Source organism: Scheffersomyces coipomensis, assembly GCF_036884675.1.
Source record: "Scheffersomyces coipomensis strain NRRL Y-17651 chromosome Unknown DFJ63scaffold_1, whole genome shotgun sequence".
NCBI classification, from domain to species: Eukaryota; Fungi; Ascomycota; class Pichiomycetes; order Serinales; family Debaryomycetaceae; genus Scheffersomyces; species Scheffersomyces coipomensis.
Window position 1 is genome coordinate 2,406,786 of NW_027042892.1, and position 17,218 is coordinate 2,424,003.

The 17,218-nt window shown below is 31.5% G+C and overlaps 5 protein-coding genes across 5 annotated transcripts; 2 read left to right on the plus strand and 3 right to left on the minus strand. All coding sequences in view use genetic code 12, as the record gives it.

Moving 5' to 3' along the window:
• Positions 1 to 764: 764 nt before the first annotated feature.
• KCH1 (Kch1p) lies at positions 765 to 2,582 on the plus strand (the record flags this gene model as incomplete). Its single annotated transcript, XM_064907843.1, has 1 exon — positions 765 to 2,582. One exon carries the CDS (start codon positions 765 to 767, stop codon positions 2,580 to 2,582), a length of 1,818 nt encoding a protein of 605 aa, XP_064765233.1.
• A 646-nt stretch (positions 2,583 to 3,228) lies between these two features.
• Positions 3,229 to 5,290, minus strand: UTP18 (Utp18p). Its single transcript, XM_064908822.1, has one exon. The coding sequence runs from the start codon at positions 5,074 to 5,076 to the stop codon at positions 3,307 to 3,309; it is 1,770 nt and encodes a 589-aa protein (XP_064765234.1). The 5' UTR covers positions 5,077 to 5,290; the 3' UTR covers positions 3,229 to 3,306.
• Positions 5,291 to 5,504: 214 nt separating this feature from the next.
• Positions 5,505 to 8,459, minus strand: DFJ63DRAFT_282858 (Ran GTPase-binding protein; the record flags this gene model as incomplete). The annotated part of the gene is made up of 1 exon (XM_064904676.1): positions 5,505 to 8,459. The coding sequence occupies one exon, from the start codon at positions 8,457 to 8,459 to the stop codon at positions 5,505 to 5,507; it is 2,955 nt and encodes a 984-aa protein (XP_064765235.1).
• Positions 8,460 to 8,959: 500 nt separating this feature from the next.
• DFJ63DRAFT_333354 (uncharacterized protein) lies at positions 8,960 to 10,057 on the minus strand (the record flags this gene model as incomplete). The annotated part of the gene is made up of 1 exon (XM_064907844.1): positions 8,960 to 10,057. One exon carries the CDS (start codon positions 10,055 to 10,057, stop codon positions 8,960 to 8,962), a length of 1,098 nt encoding a protein of 365 aa, XP_064765236.1.
• A 6,017-nt stretch (positions 10,058 to 16,074) lies between these two features.
• On the plus strand, positions 16,075 to 16,974 carry NRG1 (Nrg1p; the record flags this gene model as incomplete). Its single annotated transcript, XM_064905689.1, has 1 exon — positions 16,075 to 16,974. One exon carries the CDS (start codon positions 16,075 to 16,077, stop codon positions 16,972 to 16,974), a length of 900 nt encoding a protein of 299 aa, XP_064765237.1.
• Between the last annotated feature and the right edge of the window lie 244 nt (positions 16,975 to 17,218).

Sequence of the window (17,218 nt, forward strand, 5' to 3'; positions counted from 1 at the left end):
AAAATATGTTTACAAGTTATCATTTACATTTTTACAGGTTAAGTTATTTTTAGATATTTTTATGAGCAGTGCCTCCTTCAAACAGTAAACACAAACAAACACAAACAATTCTGAAACAATTTTCACATCAAACGGTTACAAATTACAGATTAAGGGATGGGATGGGATGGATGATGGTAAGTTTAACCCTTAACCTTCGAACTCAACTTGATTTAGTCATTGGTTATGGTAATAGCAAGCTACTATAAATCATATATGTATCAACCAGTACTCTATTTAGATCTCTTAACTACTGGTTATAAGGACCAGGTCAGGACCAGCACCATAACGCGCGTTAAAAAAAAAATGTAAATAAAAAAAAAATTTAAAAAAAAACGAATTTTACGAAAAGGGAAATTTGGCACAGAAAGAGATCTTATAACGATTAAACTATAAGCATTAAGGGATTAAGGAGGGAGTCAAACAGATATCTTTAAAATCTAGACCAAATATCCCTAACTTGTCTTAACTACTGTAGCTTTCACTTTTCATTCATTATTAGTTTCACTATTATCTGTTCAATCTTTCAGTGTCTTTAACTGTTAACTATTACTACTACTTTATTCTCGTTTGATTTTGTTACCACCACATCACCCCCTTTAGCTTTTTTCTTTTTACCTTACGTTACAAGTAACATATCATCAATATCAACTTCTTCCTTCTGTCTCATATCAGATCATCATCATCATATCATGCAAATATACTAATCCAATAATCATTCAATCATGGCAAAAGAACACTTTAATGCCAAATCTCAAATTAACAAGTATAAACTTGATGAATCAACCTTTGATTTGGTTGATATTCAAGGCTTCCATAATACAAAGGCTTCCACCATCTTTGCTTATTTCCTTATGTGGATCATTGTTTTACTTTCTTGGGTCCTTCTTGGTGCTGATATCTATACTTGTTTAAATATCTTAGTATTTCATAGATGGTCAAGTAATGATTATAAACCTTATGCTTATTCCATCGCTAAATGGATCTTCACTGGTTGTATCATCTTTGAATTCCTCCTTTTATTGTATCATTGGATTTGGGCTATTCATACTTATAAAACTAAAAATATCGCTTTAGTTTATGTTAATAATATCGCCAGATTATTATACAGTATCAAATCTTATAATTATTTTTGTCTTTTTAATCAAATTCAACAAGATAATTTCTTTGATTGGTCAACTTTCTTTTGTTATGGTGAAATCGATAATGCTTTACAAATCTTAGTAGCGGATACTCCAAGACAAGTAATTAATATCTTGACTTTACGGTATTATGCTACTGATGGTGAATCAAATAATAATATCTTGGAAAATATAAAATCAATCGCCACTACAAATTTAACTTTATCCATAATTTTATCATTAATGTGTGTTTCAGTGGTTATTTGGTGTATTTTCTTTTTTAAATTCGCCTTTGGAATGATTTTATATCTTCCTGTTGCATTTAAAGTTAAATCAAGAACAGCAAATTCCTCATTAAAGAAATATTGTTGTAGTTTGGTTAATGCAAATGTCCGTTTATTAGTATTGAAACATCATAAATCAAAACGTGAATTATTAGATAAAGGTATTCTTGATAAACATGATATTATCACTAATCCATTATTAAATAATTCATCCACTGATTTAGAAAATTTATTCGTTCCACCCCCACCTCCATCCCAAAAATTAAATTCAAAATCATCTACATCCATATTGAAACCTCCTCCTGTTACCACTTCAACTTATGAATTATCCAATATGAGAAAAGATAGTTTTACCGATCCCTTTAATGATTCTTCATCAACTATCTTCGATCAACAAAGAAAACGTCCTCCTCCAGTATTTCAAAATGCTTATAACAATAATTCCCAATCATCACTCACAACCCTTAACAATAATAATAATAACACTAGTAATGCTTTACCGCCTAGGAAACCACCTAAACCACTTGATGTCACAAATATGTCTTCTCGTTATATGCCACCTAGAAATGCATCTGTACCAACCAACCAATATCAATATAATCAATCACAACCTCAACAACAACCATTACAAACAAGAAAACTTTCAGCTGACAGTCTTAACACAACTAAACAAACCAATTTCCCACCTCGAAGACTTGTGCATACTCAAACTGAACCAAACTTATATTCCCAAGCAAATAATATACCTTCCAATCATTATCAACCATTACAAACTTCTCATACTTTACAATCATTAGATGCTGCATATCAACCACAATCTCATAATCCATTCATGTCAACCTCTCATTCTTATAACAGTAATGAATTCAATTTCAATACTCACGATCAAAGTCAAAGTCCACCTTCACGAGAGTCACTCCTACTGAGTGAATCATCCCTTTCAAAAGAAAATGATGATGAATTCAATGATTCAAATTCAAAATCACTGCTTACACATCAACCTTCTGCTGCACCTTATCCCTTACAGGAAATAAACGATGAAGAAGATGAAGATCTGAATACTCCTTACCCTGCGAGAGGAGTCTCCATTTACGATTATTACAATTATGACCAAGTTAAATCACAATACGATAAATAAACAATATAGATCGTTATATATATATGTGTGTGTATTTTTATATGTTTAATCTAATAGAACACATTTTTTTAAAGGACTAACTATGTACAAGATAATAAGTGTAGGAAATATATGAGTGAAGGTGCCGGGGAATGTTCAAGCTTCGCTATTCTTCTTAGCTTCATATTCTTTCTTTAATTGTTTTAATTCTTCTTCATCAATAGGTGGAATTGGAATATCCCCAAAATCATCCTTAGTTAAAAATTTCCACGTATATATATAAACACCTAATGGTACAGCACTGACTAAGAATAACGCAGCGGTATTTCTCCAGAAGAATGGGGCTCTCACTCTGTATAAGGCTGGTGTTATTTGATGTGTTCTTGGATCTCTGTAACGATCATGACCCTTTCTATAATGTTAACTGTTAGTACTTGTTATTTCACAATACGGACTGATATCATACTTACGGAGCTCCGACGACTTTACCCATTCTAACAACTGAGGCAAACATGATAGTCTTTATATTATTATGTTCAATATGTCTTGATGATTGAATTGGTCAAGCTACTCTCATGTTTTTCTTTGGTCGTTTTCATTTTTACATTTGTGGGATGTTTATAAGAAAATTCCTGCATACAAGTACACCTATATAAAACTACAATTCAAAAGTTTTTGCAATATGAATTTGTCTATATTAGTCTATTTATTTACAATAAGTTAGAGTGGTGGATCAACGTATGAACTAATAATGGTTTAATCTCCATAATGTGACTTTACCACTTTCATTACCTACCGCCAACATTTCATTATTTGGAGAAAAGGCAACAGATGTAACTTTACCTAATGGTGTACCACTGGTTGGCCAATTAGAATAAACTGTACCAGTTGCAACATGAACTAATCTAAAAGCATCTCTCTTGGCACGAGAAGCAATGGATAAGATTTGACCATCAGGACTGAATACTAATGATGAGATTGATGTGACTAAGTTTTCAATTGTCTTGACTGGTTTTGGATTAACGGTTTCATTAATGGCATTACGATCATAAATGTTTACAATACCATTGTTTGTCCCGATTGCTAACCAACGATTCTTTGGACCTCCTAATTGTATCTTGGTTATACCTATTCCACCATCATCATTCCATTTTCTGATGATTTTATTTAAAAATTTAGGTTTATTATTATTATTATTGTCAGATTGAGTTTGTTTTATATCAGCTGTTGGATTTAATTCATATTCCCAAACTGTACCTGCAGAATTTATTATCACTATGAATGATTCATCACGAGCAAAATCAAAATCAACTATAGTACCTTCGATTTTAAATCCTTTAATCCATTGTCCAGTACTACCATTTAATAAATTACACCATCCACTATTACCAGTTAATCCTATAAAAGTACCCTTTGGTGATATTTTAAAATATTCAAATGATTTTTGATATTGTTCATGACCATACATTCTGGAAATCTTTTCAACCTCTCCACTATTTAAATCCCATTTATTCATATATCTTCTTCTACCAGCAGCAAATACTAAATTCTTTTCATTATCTTTTTGATTCGAACCTAATGGTGAGAATTGACAACTGTAAATAGGAGAATTACGTAAATGTAAAGATGTGACGAGATTATTGACTTTACCATCGATATGATATATTCTGATGGTTTTATCAAATCCACCCGTCATTAAAAGTGGATGACTATGATGGAATGATAAGGATTGAATGGCAGATTTGGACATTCTTTGATAGTTGGCATCCTTTAATCTGGTTATAGATATCTTACTAGGGGATATTAATTTCAATTGTTTGGTTATAATGAATTGTTGAGTATTGGATAAAATATTTAAAATGGCATTAGTATCATTGTTGGTTTTGATTGAATTGTCTTCATCGAGTTCATCTTGAGATGCAGTTTCATTATCATCATCTTCATCGTTCTCTTCTTCTAATTTATCTATCCATTCTGGTCTTGGATATATCTTTTCAAATTGATTTTTCAATCTCGCTACATAAGCTCTTCCCGATATAGTTACATCATTTTCAGTTTTTCTTAATTTTTTCAATTTATCAGATGAAAGTAAGGATATGTTGACTCTTTCATCATCACTATCATGCCATGCTGCTTCGTCGTCGTCGTCTTCTTCTTCTTCGTCTTCCACCTCCTCTTCTACTTCTTCATCATCGATGTCCATGGCATCTTCATCATTTTCTTCATTAATATGAGCTGACTTGGCTTCACCATCATCAATAAAGAATAAATCTTCATCTTGAACATTATCTGACAACTCTCCTTCATCATCAGACTCCTCATCAGAAGAATCATTGAAAAATTTATCACTATTACCATCGTCTTGTTCATCAGATGAATAATCGTATAAATTATCAACCTTCTTCAAATTGGCTTCAAATCCTTCCAAGTCCCCAAACACTAACTTTTCTAAAAGAATTTCTTCTTCGTCCTTAGGTGGGACTTCAACTTCCTCGCCGTCCTTGTTCTTAGCCATATTGATTATTGTTCTATAAATGACTTTACTTGAATTATTTTCACCTATAATCTTAAATCATTAAAAGCAGCTTGGAATTTTTTTTGCTCTCATCGCTCATAGAAAAAAAATTCCGGTATATAAAAAATACAAAAAATAATTTATTTGCAACATTTTTATAGTCAATATATGGATAGATCTATATATTTTAATTAGGCTGTTATTTAGCTATTTATTTACACTATTATTATAGCACTTGAGAGCCAAGAACATGTAATGCATTGGATCTTGACACTTGGTCTATAAAACCATGGGGATTATGCAGGGATTGGAGAAGATAAATTTCATGGTAATTTTTATCATCTCTAGTTTTTGTATTTTTATCTATGCTTTTGATATGTTTTTGTTTATAATTCGTTTTGATTTGCTTTTCAATGGATCTTATTGGATCATTTCCCTTTTATCTTTGTTACGAACCCAATGAAATACTTTTTGAATTGCTTGATATCTGATGAGACTAAATTGGAACAGAATTCACTCATTAATTCTTGGGATAATCCCATGTTGGTTAAATAACCAGATAAATAAGTTGTGAATTCATCGGGCTTACGTTGTTGATAACTCTTCAACAATAACGCAATTTCTTGTCCCATCAATCTATATTGGGCATCTTTCAAATCAAATTCTTGCTTTTGGAATGGTAATTCAAATGAAACTTGACAAACTTTACTCATTAAAAATTCCTCTATACCTTCGATGGCTGGTAATGTATTACCATATTTGTCATCCTTATCACTTATTTTACCTTTATCACCAAATATATTAACTATATTGATAAGTTGAGTAATGGCTAACTTTGAAGTTGTTGCATCACCTAAATCATATGCAAAATCAAAAAGACTGTTGACAATATCAGGGAATTTTTGCTTATTGGTTTCAGTAACCAACAAACTAGATGAATTATTAATGACAATGGAACTAAGGAAATTCATAAATGCACGTTTAAGTTGATTCTTTTCTGATGCAGTATGTTGATTATCGGTTACAGTTGTTGATAAAATTTCAAATATCTTATTAACCAATGGAGTTAAAAGATTATTCAATAATTGATACATGTTCTCATCATTTTTATAATTATGAACAATTTGTCCAACAAAACTTAAGAATTCAGATAATTCAACTATTCTTAAATTATTAGCAGCTAAGAATAAACTAACCAATTTAGTCAAATGAACATTGATTTGACTTTTTAAGATAGGAATAAATCTAGCAAATGAAAATCTTGCAGCATCTCTGATTATTTCATGCTTTGAAAAGTTTTCCAAAGTAATCAATTCTACTTCAGCAGCATTACTGATTTTGGTTGTGACTTGAGGTGAAACTTTTATTTGATCATGATCATATCCTTTTGCAAAAGTTCCAATTGCCATTAATGAATGATGAGCTTGAAGAGCTACTAATGGTTGAGTTGCAGCATCAGAAGTTCTAATACATTGGTCTAAATCATTGAATAAAGGTTCGAACACCATATCAATAAATCTAAGTTTTTGATCTAGATTTTCATTATTTAAAAGTGCAATTAACAAACCGATACTTTCAAACAAATTTAATTGATTATTGAAATTTCCATTATCGACAACATTACCATCTTCATCAGTTGTTGGCAATTCAGCTTTAACCACCATTAATGGTCTTAATTTACTAATAATATTCTCAACAAATGCAACACTGTTGGATGATGGTTTAGTTAATTTAATAAATCTAAAGAATAAGTACCAACTTCTTAATCTTACTCTTTCGTTTTCATTAGTTAACCCAAATGGACTAGTAAAGATTTCCAATATTCTCACCACTAATTCATGTTGATTAGATTGAGATGTCAAAAAGATATAATGCTTGACGATAATTTCAAAAAATTCAATTTGAACTTTAGGATGATTATTTTCAATGATTATATTTGAATTGATTAATTTTATTAAAAATTCTTGAAAGATAGAATATGGTTTACTTTGATTGATTTCATTTTTAGGAACATTAATCAAATTATTTCTTAAACTATCTGAAAAATTGTTTAATTCAAATAATCCTAACTCTATTCTTCTCCAGTCATTGGTGGTCTTGAATACTGATTCATTAATAACAACAGGAATAGCTTCCAAATATAAATCTGGTTTTAAGACGGCAATAGTATCTTGGAAAGTCTTTAATTTGGCTCTTATTTCAAGAAATTGTTCGTCTTCGTCATCATCAATACCATCAGAGTTTTCATCATACTTCATTTTAAGAATGACTTTATTAAGTAATGTGGACATTAACTCTATTGAAACTAATCCACTTATTTTCTTTCCTAATAATAAGTATTGTTGAATGAAGGAAAATATTTCTTGTGAAACGTCATCATATTCATGACTGAGAAAGTTGAAAGCTAAGGGCCAGAGTTTAAAGAATTGATCTTGAACTGGAGTAAACAATGTTTGGTCATTTTCTAAAACAATGAGTAATTCTATACCTACTTGGTTGACTAATTTAGAGATACTAATATCGAAATCAATATCATCCTCACTAGCGTCTATGGAGTTAATAACTGAAGTAAGATTTAAAAGGGAAATCAACTCTAATTTATTACTTGGTTTCATCTTTTTAGAAATGATTTCGATTAAAGTTCCACAAGTTTCGTTTCTTTGATCTTTTTTATTTAAAAATTGGAAAATACTATTAATGAAATCATTTGAAATAAATAATCCAATTTCCATCCAACTAATATACTGTCCAACTATAGCAAGGGTATTGTTTAAAATTTGAGATGAATTGGAAGTGTTAGTTAAAATCTTAGCCCAAACACTTACTAATGCATTCATATCATTTACTCTTACAGTATCTTTCAAGATAGTATTTCTGTCAAGTATTTCTTGACTTTTATTTGTTAATTTATCCCCTATTTCGTAATGAATACCAATAATGATTCTTGTATAGTAATCAAGAGCGTATTGATCATTGGAAGATATGATGGAATGTAAGTCTTTGATAAAACTAGGATAAACGTTGACATAAACATAACAGAATAACTTGGCAAATATTTGAGATAATTTATTTTTCAAATATATTGGATCACTGACATTATTGGAGATATACTTGGCTAATATTTCGAAAAGGTGAGTATTTAATGTGAATAGTTGATCGCTACTTAATTTTTCTATATTTTCATCGATGACTTGGTAAACAAAGAATTTTAATCCTTCATTGATGGACGAAGTGGTTGACTTCAACAATATTTCCACACATGATTTGTATCCTTCTTCTGTGCTTTTTATTTGATTGATGAATTCAAATGCTTGGGTCTTCAAATTTGGATTTGCTGTACCGCTAAGCGCAATATCAACAGCCAGTTGGATTTGTTGCTCCATGGACTTTGAATGGCTATATGTATAATGACTGTATCGTCCGGGAGTCTTGAACGCTACGAGCCTATAATGGATGTATCCCCTTTCTAACTATGTGGTGGTGAATGCTGTGCTGCCTTATTTTAGATCTGAAAAATTTTGATGTGATTTTGTGAACCTAAAATGATGGAAATGAATGGCAGTATTTCACAAAAAATTACTTTGGGTTATGTATTAGGTAGGTAAGGAATCTGATCTATCGGCTGTTAGAGATACATATATAGCTGTATTCAGTTGGATGGGTGTAGTATATCAACTTCAAATGCTCCTATCCTATACTGAAAATCTTTTTCATACTCTGTTTTCATTTTTTTTTTTGCCAACCACAAAAAAAAATCACTTTTTGGACGCTCACACGACAAACAACCGATAGAGAGATCTGATTTTGTGTGTAAATAGCTATATACGGCTAGTAAACATTGATCATAATTAGGATATCATACTATTTACAATATATAAATTGATTAATCTAAAGTGGCATACTTCTTTAAATGTTCTGGGATGGCGTCGTATAATCCCTTGGTCTTTAACCATTCCTTAGAAAAAATTCTATCTGCGTATTTATGAGCAGAATCAGCTAAGATAGTGACAACATTACTACCTTCTGGTAAGGATTCAGCAACTTTAACAGCAGCAGCAACATTTAAAGCACCAGTACCACCAAGAAATAATCCTTCTTCGTCTAATAACCTATATACCATAACAATCGAATCTTCATCTGGGATTTGAATGGCTTCATCAATAATATCTAAATCTGGTTTTAAATTATCAGTGACTCTACCTTGACCAATACCTTCAGTGAAGGATGATCCACCTCTTACAATTTCTTTACCATTAGACTTGATATAAGAATATAAAACACTTCCTGGTGGATCGGCTAACACTGCCTTAACTTTACCATTGGATATGGTTTTAAGATATCTTGAAGTACCGGCAAATGTCCCCCCAGTACCGGTTGAACAAGTAAATGCATCAACATTACCATCTAATTGAGCCCAGATTTCAGGTCCTGTGGTTTCGATGTGTGCTTGTCTATTGGCAATATTATCGAATTGATTAGTCCAGACAGCATTTTCTAAACCTTCAGCATGACGTTTAGCTTGATGATTATAATTTTGAGGATCAGTAAAAGCCACAGCTGGAACTGGATGAACTTCAGCACCTAGCAATCTTAAAGTTTCAATTTTAGTTTTAGATTGAGTATTTGGCATATAAATAACACATTTATATCCTTTGGCTCTACAGACATGAGCCAACCCAATACCGGTATTTCCAGCAGTACCTTCCACAATGGTACCTCCTGGTTTTATTAATCCCTTCTTTTCAGCATCATTTATGATATAAATAGCAGCTCTATCCTTTATGGATCCACCTGGGTTCATAAATTCAGCTTTGGCATAAATATTTCTTCCAATCGAACTCGAGATTCTGGGTAATTTTAATAACGGAGTATTACCAATGGCATCTGGAAATCCATTTTCTGATACCAATGGGATAAAAGGTGGTTTCACTGGTTGGTTAAGTGTTATAGAGATGAATCTCTTTGAAACTCTACTCAACATTATCAATTGGTATTCGAATACTGTAAATCAATCTTTATTATTAATTTCAATAATTCGTTTCTGTATTAGGGGCCTCTCGTTTTTTTTGGAGTTTTTCAAAATTCAAACATTTCACGTGATAAGTCGATCCTGTATATAACTCTGACATAATTTGCTTTGTGAATATTCCAAGTCTATTTGCTTATTGCGCTTATTAGTGAAAATATCAGTTTACTAAAGTAATACAAGCATTGGATTTATGTGCTTCTAAGAGAGATTTTCATCTTAAATCAATAGTAAAGGAAGATGCAAGCTTATGTATATATTATTTTTTTTACTGGCCTGATGATTATTTCAAAAGAAGCTACGGGATTATGGAATTATTTAAACCGTGAGAACTGACATCACAACTAGTCGTAAATGCTGTTATAACGAAAGGGGAAAGTGATTACAAAGAAGGTAGAGCCTGGTTCTTTCTGTAGGTTGGCTCATTCTATAGGGGTTTAAAACTAGAGCCTCTCGTTAATATGACATGAAACTGTGAGTTTCATTGTTCCTCACATTTTGTGTGTATGTATTTATTTTTTTGTGTCCAGCTCTTTTTCCTCTTTCAGACCAAATTGTATATACAAATACTTATAGAAGAGTCTAACTCAAGTATGGAGAAATTATAAAAAAACCGATTCCGCGTTAATTATTCAAATTCACTCATTGCCATGGTTTAGTCCTAATGGTTTGGATAATTATTAAAGGTTAGTGGTTGAAGAAATGTACTTTATGTGCTTTAACTCCTACAAACCATAAGATGCGAACAAGTTAAATGCTTCACGAGATCGGTACCAAGTTTGTGATGAGGAAAATATGCCTAACGTGTCAATAATGTAAGCGATTATAAATCAACCGGGCAGAGTCTTTAATAGGATTTTCATTTTATTTGCATACATGCAAATATCGAGGTAAACTCGCGCCTAAGAAATAGATAAAGGTACGGGCCCATAAATAATGAGGTTTGAGTCCTTACATGCACATACTACATGGATGGAGGAGCTCTTGTTCAAATCTTTTTCCTTGTCAATGCCGTCTGTTCTGTCTCTTATCTTTGTTTCCTTCTGCATCATTCAAATATAGACTTCTGTTTGTTCGGTATCCCGTTTAGGGTTATGTAATTGTTCGTTCGTGCCGGTTGATGACATGCTCAATCCGATAGTCGTGCGGTATCTTATCGCATTAAATCATACCACTAATCCCTAGTTCCTAACCCACCTATTCCATGTCATCGCTAGTCTAGAAAAGCCTGGGGAAATTTGAAAGATAAAATCGAACAAATTCTCAAACTTCCATGCATGAGTTATATACAGTCGATGTCTATTTTAAAAAATATTTTGAATTATAGTGCGGAGTTCAACAAAAGTCAAAAATTAATTGATTTCCTAGATGTAGAAATAATTATGCATAAATTACTATTAGAACTCGATTTTTGTATTGGTGCTGTATACCGAATACCGCTTTGTTACAGTTGGAGATGAGACAAGTATTAATCTGTAATGGGTCCTTTTTATTTTTATATTGCATTAAATCATTCCCCGGCAATTGATAATATTTTTTTGATGGATGGAAATGTGAATTTCATTCTTCCATGACGTTCTAAGCCTTCCCTTAGAACGACGAACGATAAAGTCCAGCTCATCGATGGGCTTGATCAAATAATATGGTTAGAAAGAAGGATTTAAACAGAATTTTTGACTACAAAGCTCTCCCATGAACGGACTTCGGTATTAACCCAACACGCCTTACAAAGTCTAAAAGCAATTATTATCAAAACTACAATTCAATAACTCAAAACTCAACAAATTTGTTCAACTATAGTGATATCATTGCACTTAAAACCATACAATACAAAAAGAAAACCCCCATTATGAATACCCTTCGGATAAAACAAACAAAGGAGCATCCCTTCTTCTCCTCCGTTGAGAGATGCTTAAATATTATTTACCATGTCATCTGTATTCGGATAACATTGCACGATTTTTTTAATTATCATTAAAAGAAAACGCCTCAAAATGTACCATCCTGCTGCGAACAATGATCAGCGTTAAACTTTATATCACGACGATAAGGTTTCTCTCTACTTCCCCCCAAAAAATTGATATTCTACTATCATCCCTGCTTATAACTATCACCCCCATCTCTGTTCCCTGAGATAATACTAATTTCTTCTTTCTTATGGGTAATGATAGATGTAATTCAAATGATATTTTATAATTCTTGGCTGTGTAACACTTCAATTTTCATTTAATTTCGCGACAAAATTGTTACATTTATCTTTTTGAACTGATAACAAGCTTGAAAAGAAAGAAATAAAAAAACAAGTATATGGCTCCTAGATATCTATTAGATCAAATATTTGTAGTAAGAATAACCTGTCAAAGGCAAAAATCCGGGCCATACCACAGTAGAATACAATACCCTCCTGAAAATGATTTATAATGGCGATTAAAATTCTTTGAGGCAAAATAGAGCATAGTGTTTAAATCTATGCTTAAAGCACAAAGTTGCACAAAACAGGCGACTCAAAAAAAGGCCTTTCAGCAGGAATAATATAAAAACTTAAAAATGCTATTTGCAGCATAGAGAATTAAAGCATCACTTACATGACTTGTAAAGGGGGCATGATATAAAAATGATTTAAATAATTCCATTTGAGATGGATTATAATCAGAGTTATGGTTAAACTATGAAGATATATCACTTTATAGTTTAACCTACCGTATTTTGCGCTGTAAGCATAGAATATATCACACGCACGACCCTTTTAACGCATTAACATACGCGTAGAAAAAAAATTACAACGTAGCATTTTGTTGGAGAATTTAGAAACTGAGGTATGAAAGGATCACCTACCCCTCAACAGTTGAAAGAATGTTAGATAATAGATATCCTAAAAGAGATGGCTCATCAATGTAATGTGCCAAACAGGTAAAGAAAAGAAATAATAAGGGAATCAAAGGCCACATTATTTGTGCTTTTTGTCTTGGTTTCGCCTGGTGCATACCTTTTGATTTTTTTTTGCGTGCAGATTTTATTTTGAATTCAACTTTTTAATTATAATTGGGCATAAAGACTTCCCGCTCATTTATGTATCTCTCTGCCATTTGTTCGTAGAATTTTTAATGTGTCTATATTAAAGTACTGTTGTTTAGATTTCTTTCAAGATATATGAAGAGTTTTATTTAAAACAAGCTTTTGTTAAAGGGCATTGGGTATATATTATGAGTTGGAACAACAGAAATGCGCCCTTCAAACCATAATAATACAACATCGATTAGGAACCCTCGGTTTAACATATTTTTTTTACTACGCTAGCGAATTTATTTACAATTGGTGATGTTGATGTTTGCATGAGATGATTGAAGTAGAATATGAAATATGTGACACTCTATCTATGTAGTTCCCTAGATTGAAAAGGAAATAAAAAAAGTCACAAGCTCAGGGCATCTCAAAGTTAGTTTATCTATTTTAGTCTAGACGTAATGGGTTTTTGATAGTAGTTGCCGAGCCCGAATTACTAATAATAGTTATAAGTAGTATTATATTTCTAAAAAATGTTCGCGCAATTAAATTCTTGGGTTCTATTTTTAATTGCATAGAGATTCAAGCTTCATACTTGAGGACCATAACTAGATTAAGATGATCATGAAATACTTTATCGCTGCATAATTTCATATCATAACATTTTCATAAGATTATGATAAAATCTCAATCTCAATGTATTCTGAAATTTAAAGGAATAGATTATCTTTGTGTCCTCAGGTAACTTCATGTATCCCTGAGAGAAAATTTACTTCTTATAAGCGCATTTTGTAGGTTACATCATTTACTACTCTATGGATTTTCTCTTTCCTTCTGCACAAACACTTGTATTGTCTTCCTTCTGCATGTAGCTATCAAAAGTTTAAGTTCTTAGAAAAGGCCAAAATGAGCTGCAAAACAAGCGTACAAAGAAATATTTAATTGAAGCTACGTCCTAGCGAACAATGGAAAACAAGCAAAATTAAAGAAAAGAAGGATGCATGTTAGAAGTTTGCAGTAAGATATGGCGATAAGTGTTGATCTTTTTATGTAGTAGAGGGTGATTTTCTTATTACCATCGGCGAGAAAGTTTTCGTATAAAGTTAGACAGGCATATAACGCAGAATTATAGCGAATAAGAGTATTTTAGATATGGCAGAGAAGTCAAAGGTTGTAATAAAACAGAACATAAAGAGCACAGGCAAAAAATAAAAATCAAAACAACAGGAAGGGAAGACGTGATGTAACCAAAACTAAGTTGTTCTAGACATTAGGTTAAACCTCTGTCAAGCCGTAAAGGCTATTACTCTCTTAAATGTGCGTCAATAGGAATATGAAAGTTTATACGAAGTACTCTTCGCTAACAGACTGGTTTATTGCTTTTATGTTGGGAATTGGTTATGGATACCACCATTACTTTACAACTATACAGTAAATGGCTAGTTCTGGAAAAAAATTCCAGTAGAAGCAGATTATGTATGTTGCCAGCGCAATATCATGTTAATCTTCCTATTATCAACCTTTTCTACTGGTCGCCTATTTTGTTACCTTTGTCTTGAAGTTAACCATTAATATTCAAAATATGGTTTATCAGAGTACATAATGCACTACCTCATAAGGGTAGCATAACTGTGTAGCTTTCTTGTTAAGGTTACAAATTTGACCAAACTGGACGAACAACAACATAAACAAAACAATCTTGTCTTGCAACATAAAATTAGAACATTTGAGATGCTACTGAATAATTTTACATAAGAATTATAAATTTGATTTCCGTAAGTTGGAAGAAAATAAGAAATGCTTCATGTATCTAATTAGGTTTCTTGCCAATTGCCTGCTATGTCTGGAATTAAAATAATATAACTTTTGTAGACTACGTATTGGCGGCTAAATTCATATGATCAAAACACAAAGCTTATACTACAGAATATGACAATGGCAAACCTTCTCTTTTTAGACATTTAGTTAATTTTCAGATAATAATTTTTTTCGACATAATTAATGCTGAATTCTACAGTTATTTTGATGCAAATATAAGAAAATGCTTTTAGCTTAGGAGATTAAGTGAGACAAAAAGAGAAAAAAATACAAAACGAGATAGTCACGGGGGTACTAGATATCAGCAAAATGGAAGGTGCAAACAAATAAGTACAGTGCGTCGGTAAACAAAAATAATACTGCATATAACATATCAACCATTATTGGCATATGCATCATGCACTATATTTTAGTTTAAAACGGGAAATCGCTGTAATGCATTAGAATTTCTTTTTAATTGTCTCTGACCATGCACACAACCATAAAAGTTTAAATCATAAAATAAGAAAGTAAATTTTATTTTTGAGAAAAGGTAGTGTCCTTGGACAAATATAATTCAGGTACAAGAATTTTTATTTTTTTTGTTGTTATTTTGCTACAAATTAACAATTCAAATGCATATTTCACTTGTACATTATTTTTTAACATATTGCAAATTATTTTTTAGTTCTCAAATTATGTACAATTGATTTAAATTTTTACATTATGTGTGATTTCTTTTTTTTTGTATTTATTTTTAAAATAAAAATCATTTTATTTTATTTTTTATTTTTTTTTTAATTTAATATTTACATTTATTTTTTAATTGATTTTTAAATTCATTTTTTTTTGGACTGTCAATATAAAATAATAGCGAAGTGGGACTTTTGGAAGAGATACTCCATTGTGCTTCCTTTTGCAAAACTAACTATATAAGTATTTTAAAGATCCCTTTGTTTCATACTTTTTTTGGAAGCATTTAATTTATGTTTTATAATTATCAATCCACTTGTTAAGTCTACTACCTATAAATATTCAAATCCTGCTAGATTTTAATTGATTTGATCTGTACATTATTATACCCATACATATATAAGTGATTCATATATAGGTTGCGGTTATAGATCTATTCATTCTCATAATACCTATATTTTCAATACATAATAAAAGCAATGTTTGTTGTTAAGCAATCGAATCATCAATATCAAGAAGCATCCTCAAATGTATCTTCAAGACAAGGTTCATCATCATTGCCTTCGTTTAATGAATTATTAACTTCCATACCTTTACCAACTGAGTTCAGAAATAATTCAACTACAAGTTCAGCTTCTGGTTCACCTTATATACAGTATAATGGTATTTCAAGTCCACTTGATCACCGTAGATACTCAAACAGTACTCCACCAATTCCAAATGGTAGTCAATCAACCACTTCACAACCACAACCACAACCACTACCACAAACTACATCGCAACCATCATCTGTCATTATACAACCACTCCCAATATCGGCAACCATGGTAGCAGTTGTTAACCCTCCAACATATCAATATAATCCTAACCCATATCAATACCAATTTTTACAAAGACAAAGCTCTCAACAACAATTAATGGCATATCAATATGTCCAACCTCAACAACATTTTACACAACAACAGCAACAACCAAAACCAATGTCAATAAATACTGCCACTTCAACCGCATTAAGTTCGCCATCATCTGTTCCATTAACTTTACCAACTCCTCCATCTTCAAGCAACTCACATAGATCAATGGTGCGATCAAATTCTATGAATAGTATCGATAGTGATGGAATGTCTTCACCAACATCTGTTAGCAAAGATTTAAAGAGAAAGCATATTTGTAAAGTCTGTTCCAGATCATTTACAACTTCAGGTCATTTGGCACGTCATAACAGAATTCATACCGGGGAAAGAAAACATGTTTGTCCATGGCCTACATGTGAAGCTCGTTTTGCTAGACAGGATAATTGTATGCAACATTATAAAACACATACTAATGGTAAAAACAAGCGTGCCAAAGGTGTTAAGAAGCCATTGATGAGCTTTTAAATAGCAAATTAATCATTTATATACTTCCTTCTTCTATATTTTTCTGAATTTTTTTGGTTTGGTTTAACTTTCACTTCTACTTAATGTGTATTTAACGAAATATAATTACTTTTAATGAAAGTATGTTCTATCATTGTAGATTCCAAAAATACACTAATGTTATAGTTCTATTTTTTTCTTAAGAACGTGTAAAAGTATTTTTGGTTATCAAACTTACGTTCAAGAGAGGTTTAGAAGAATACAT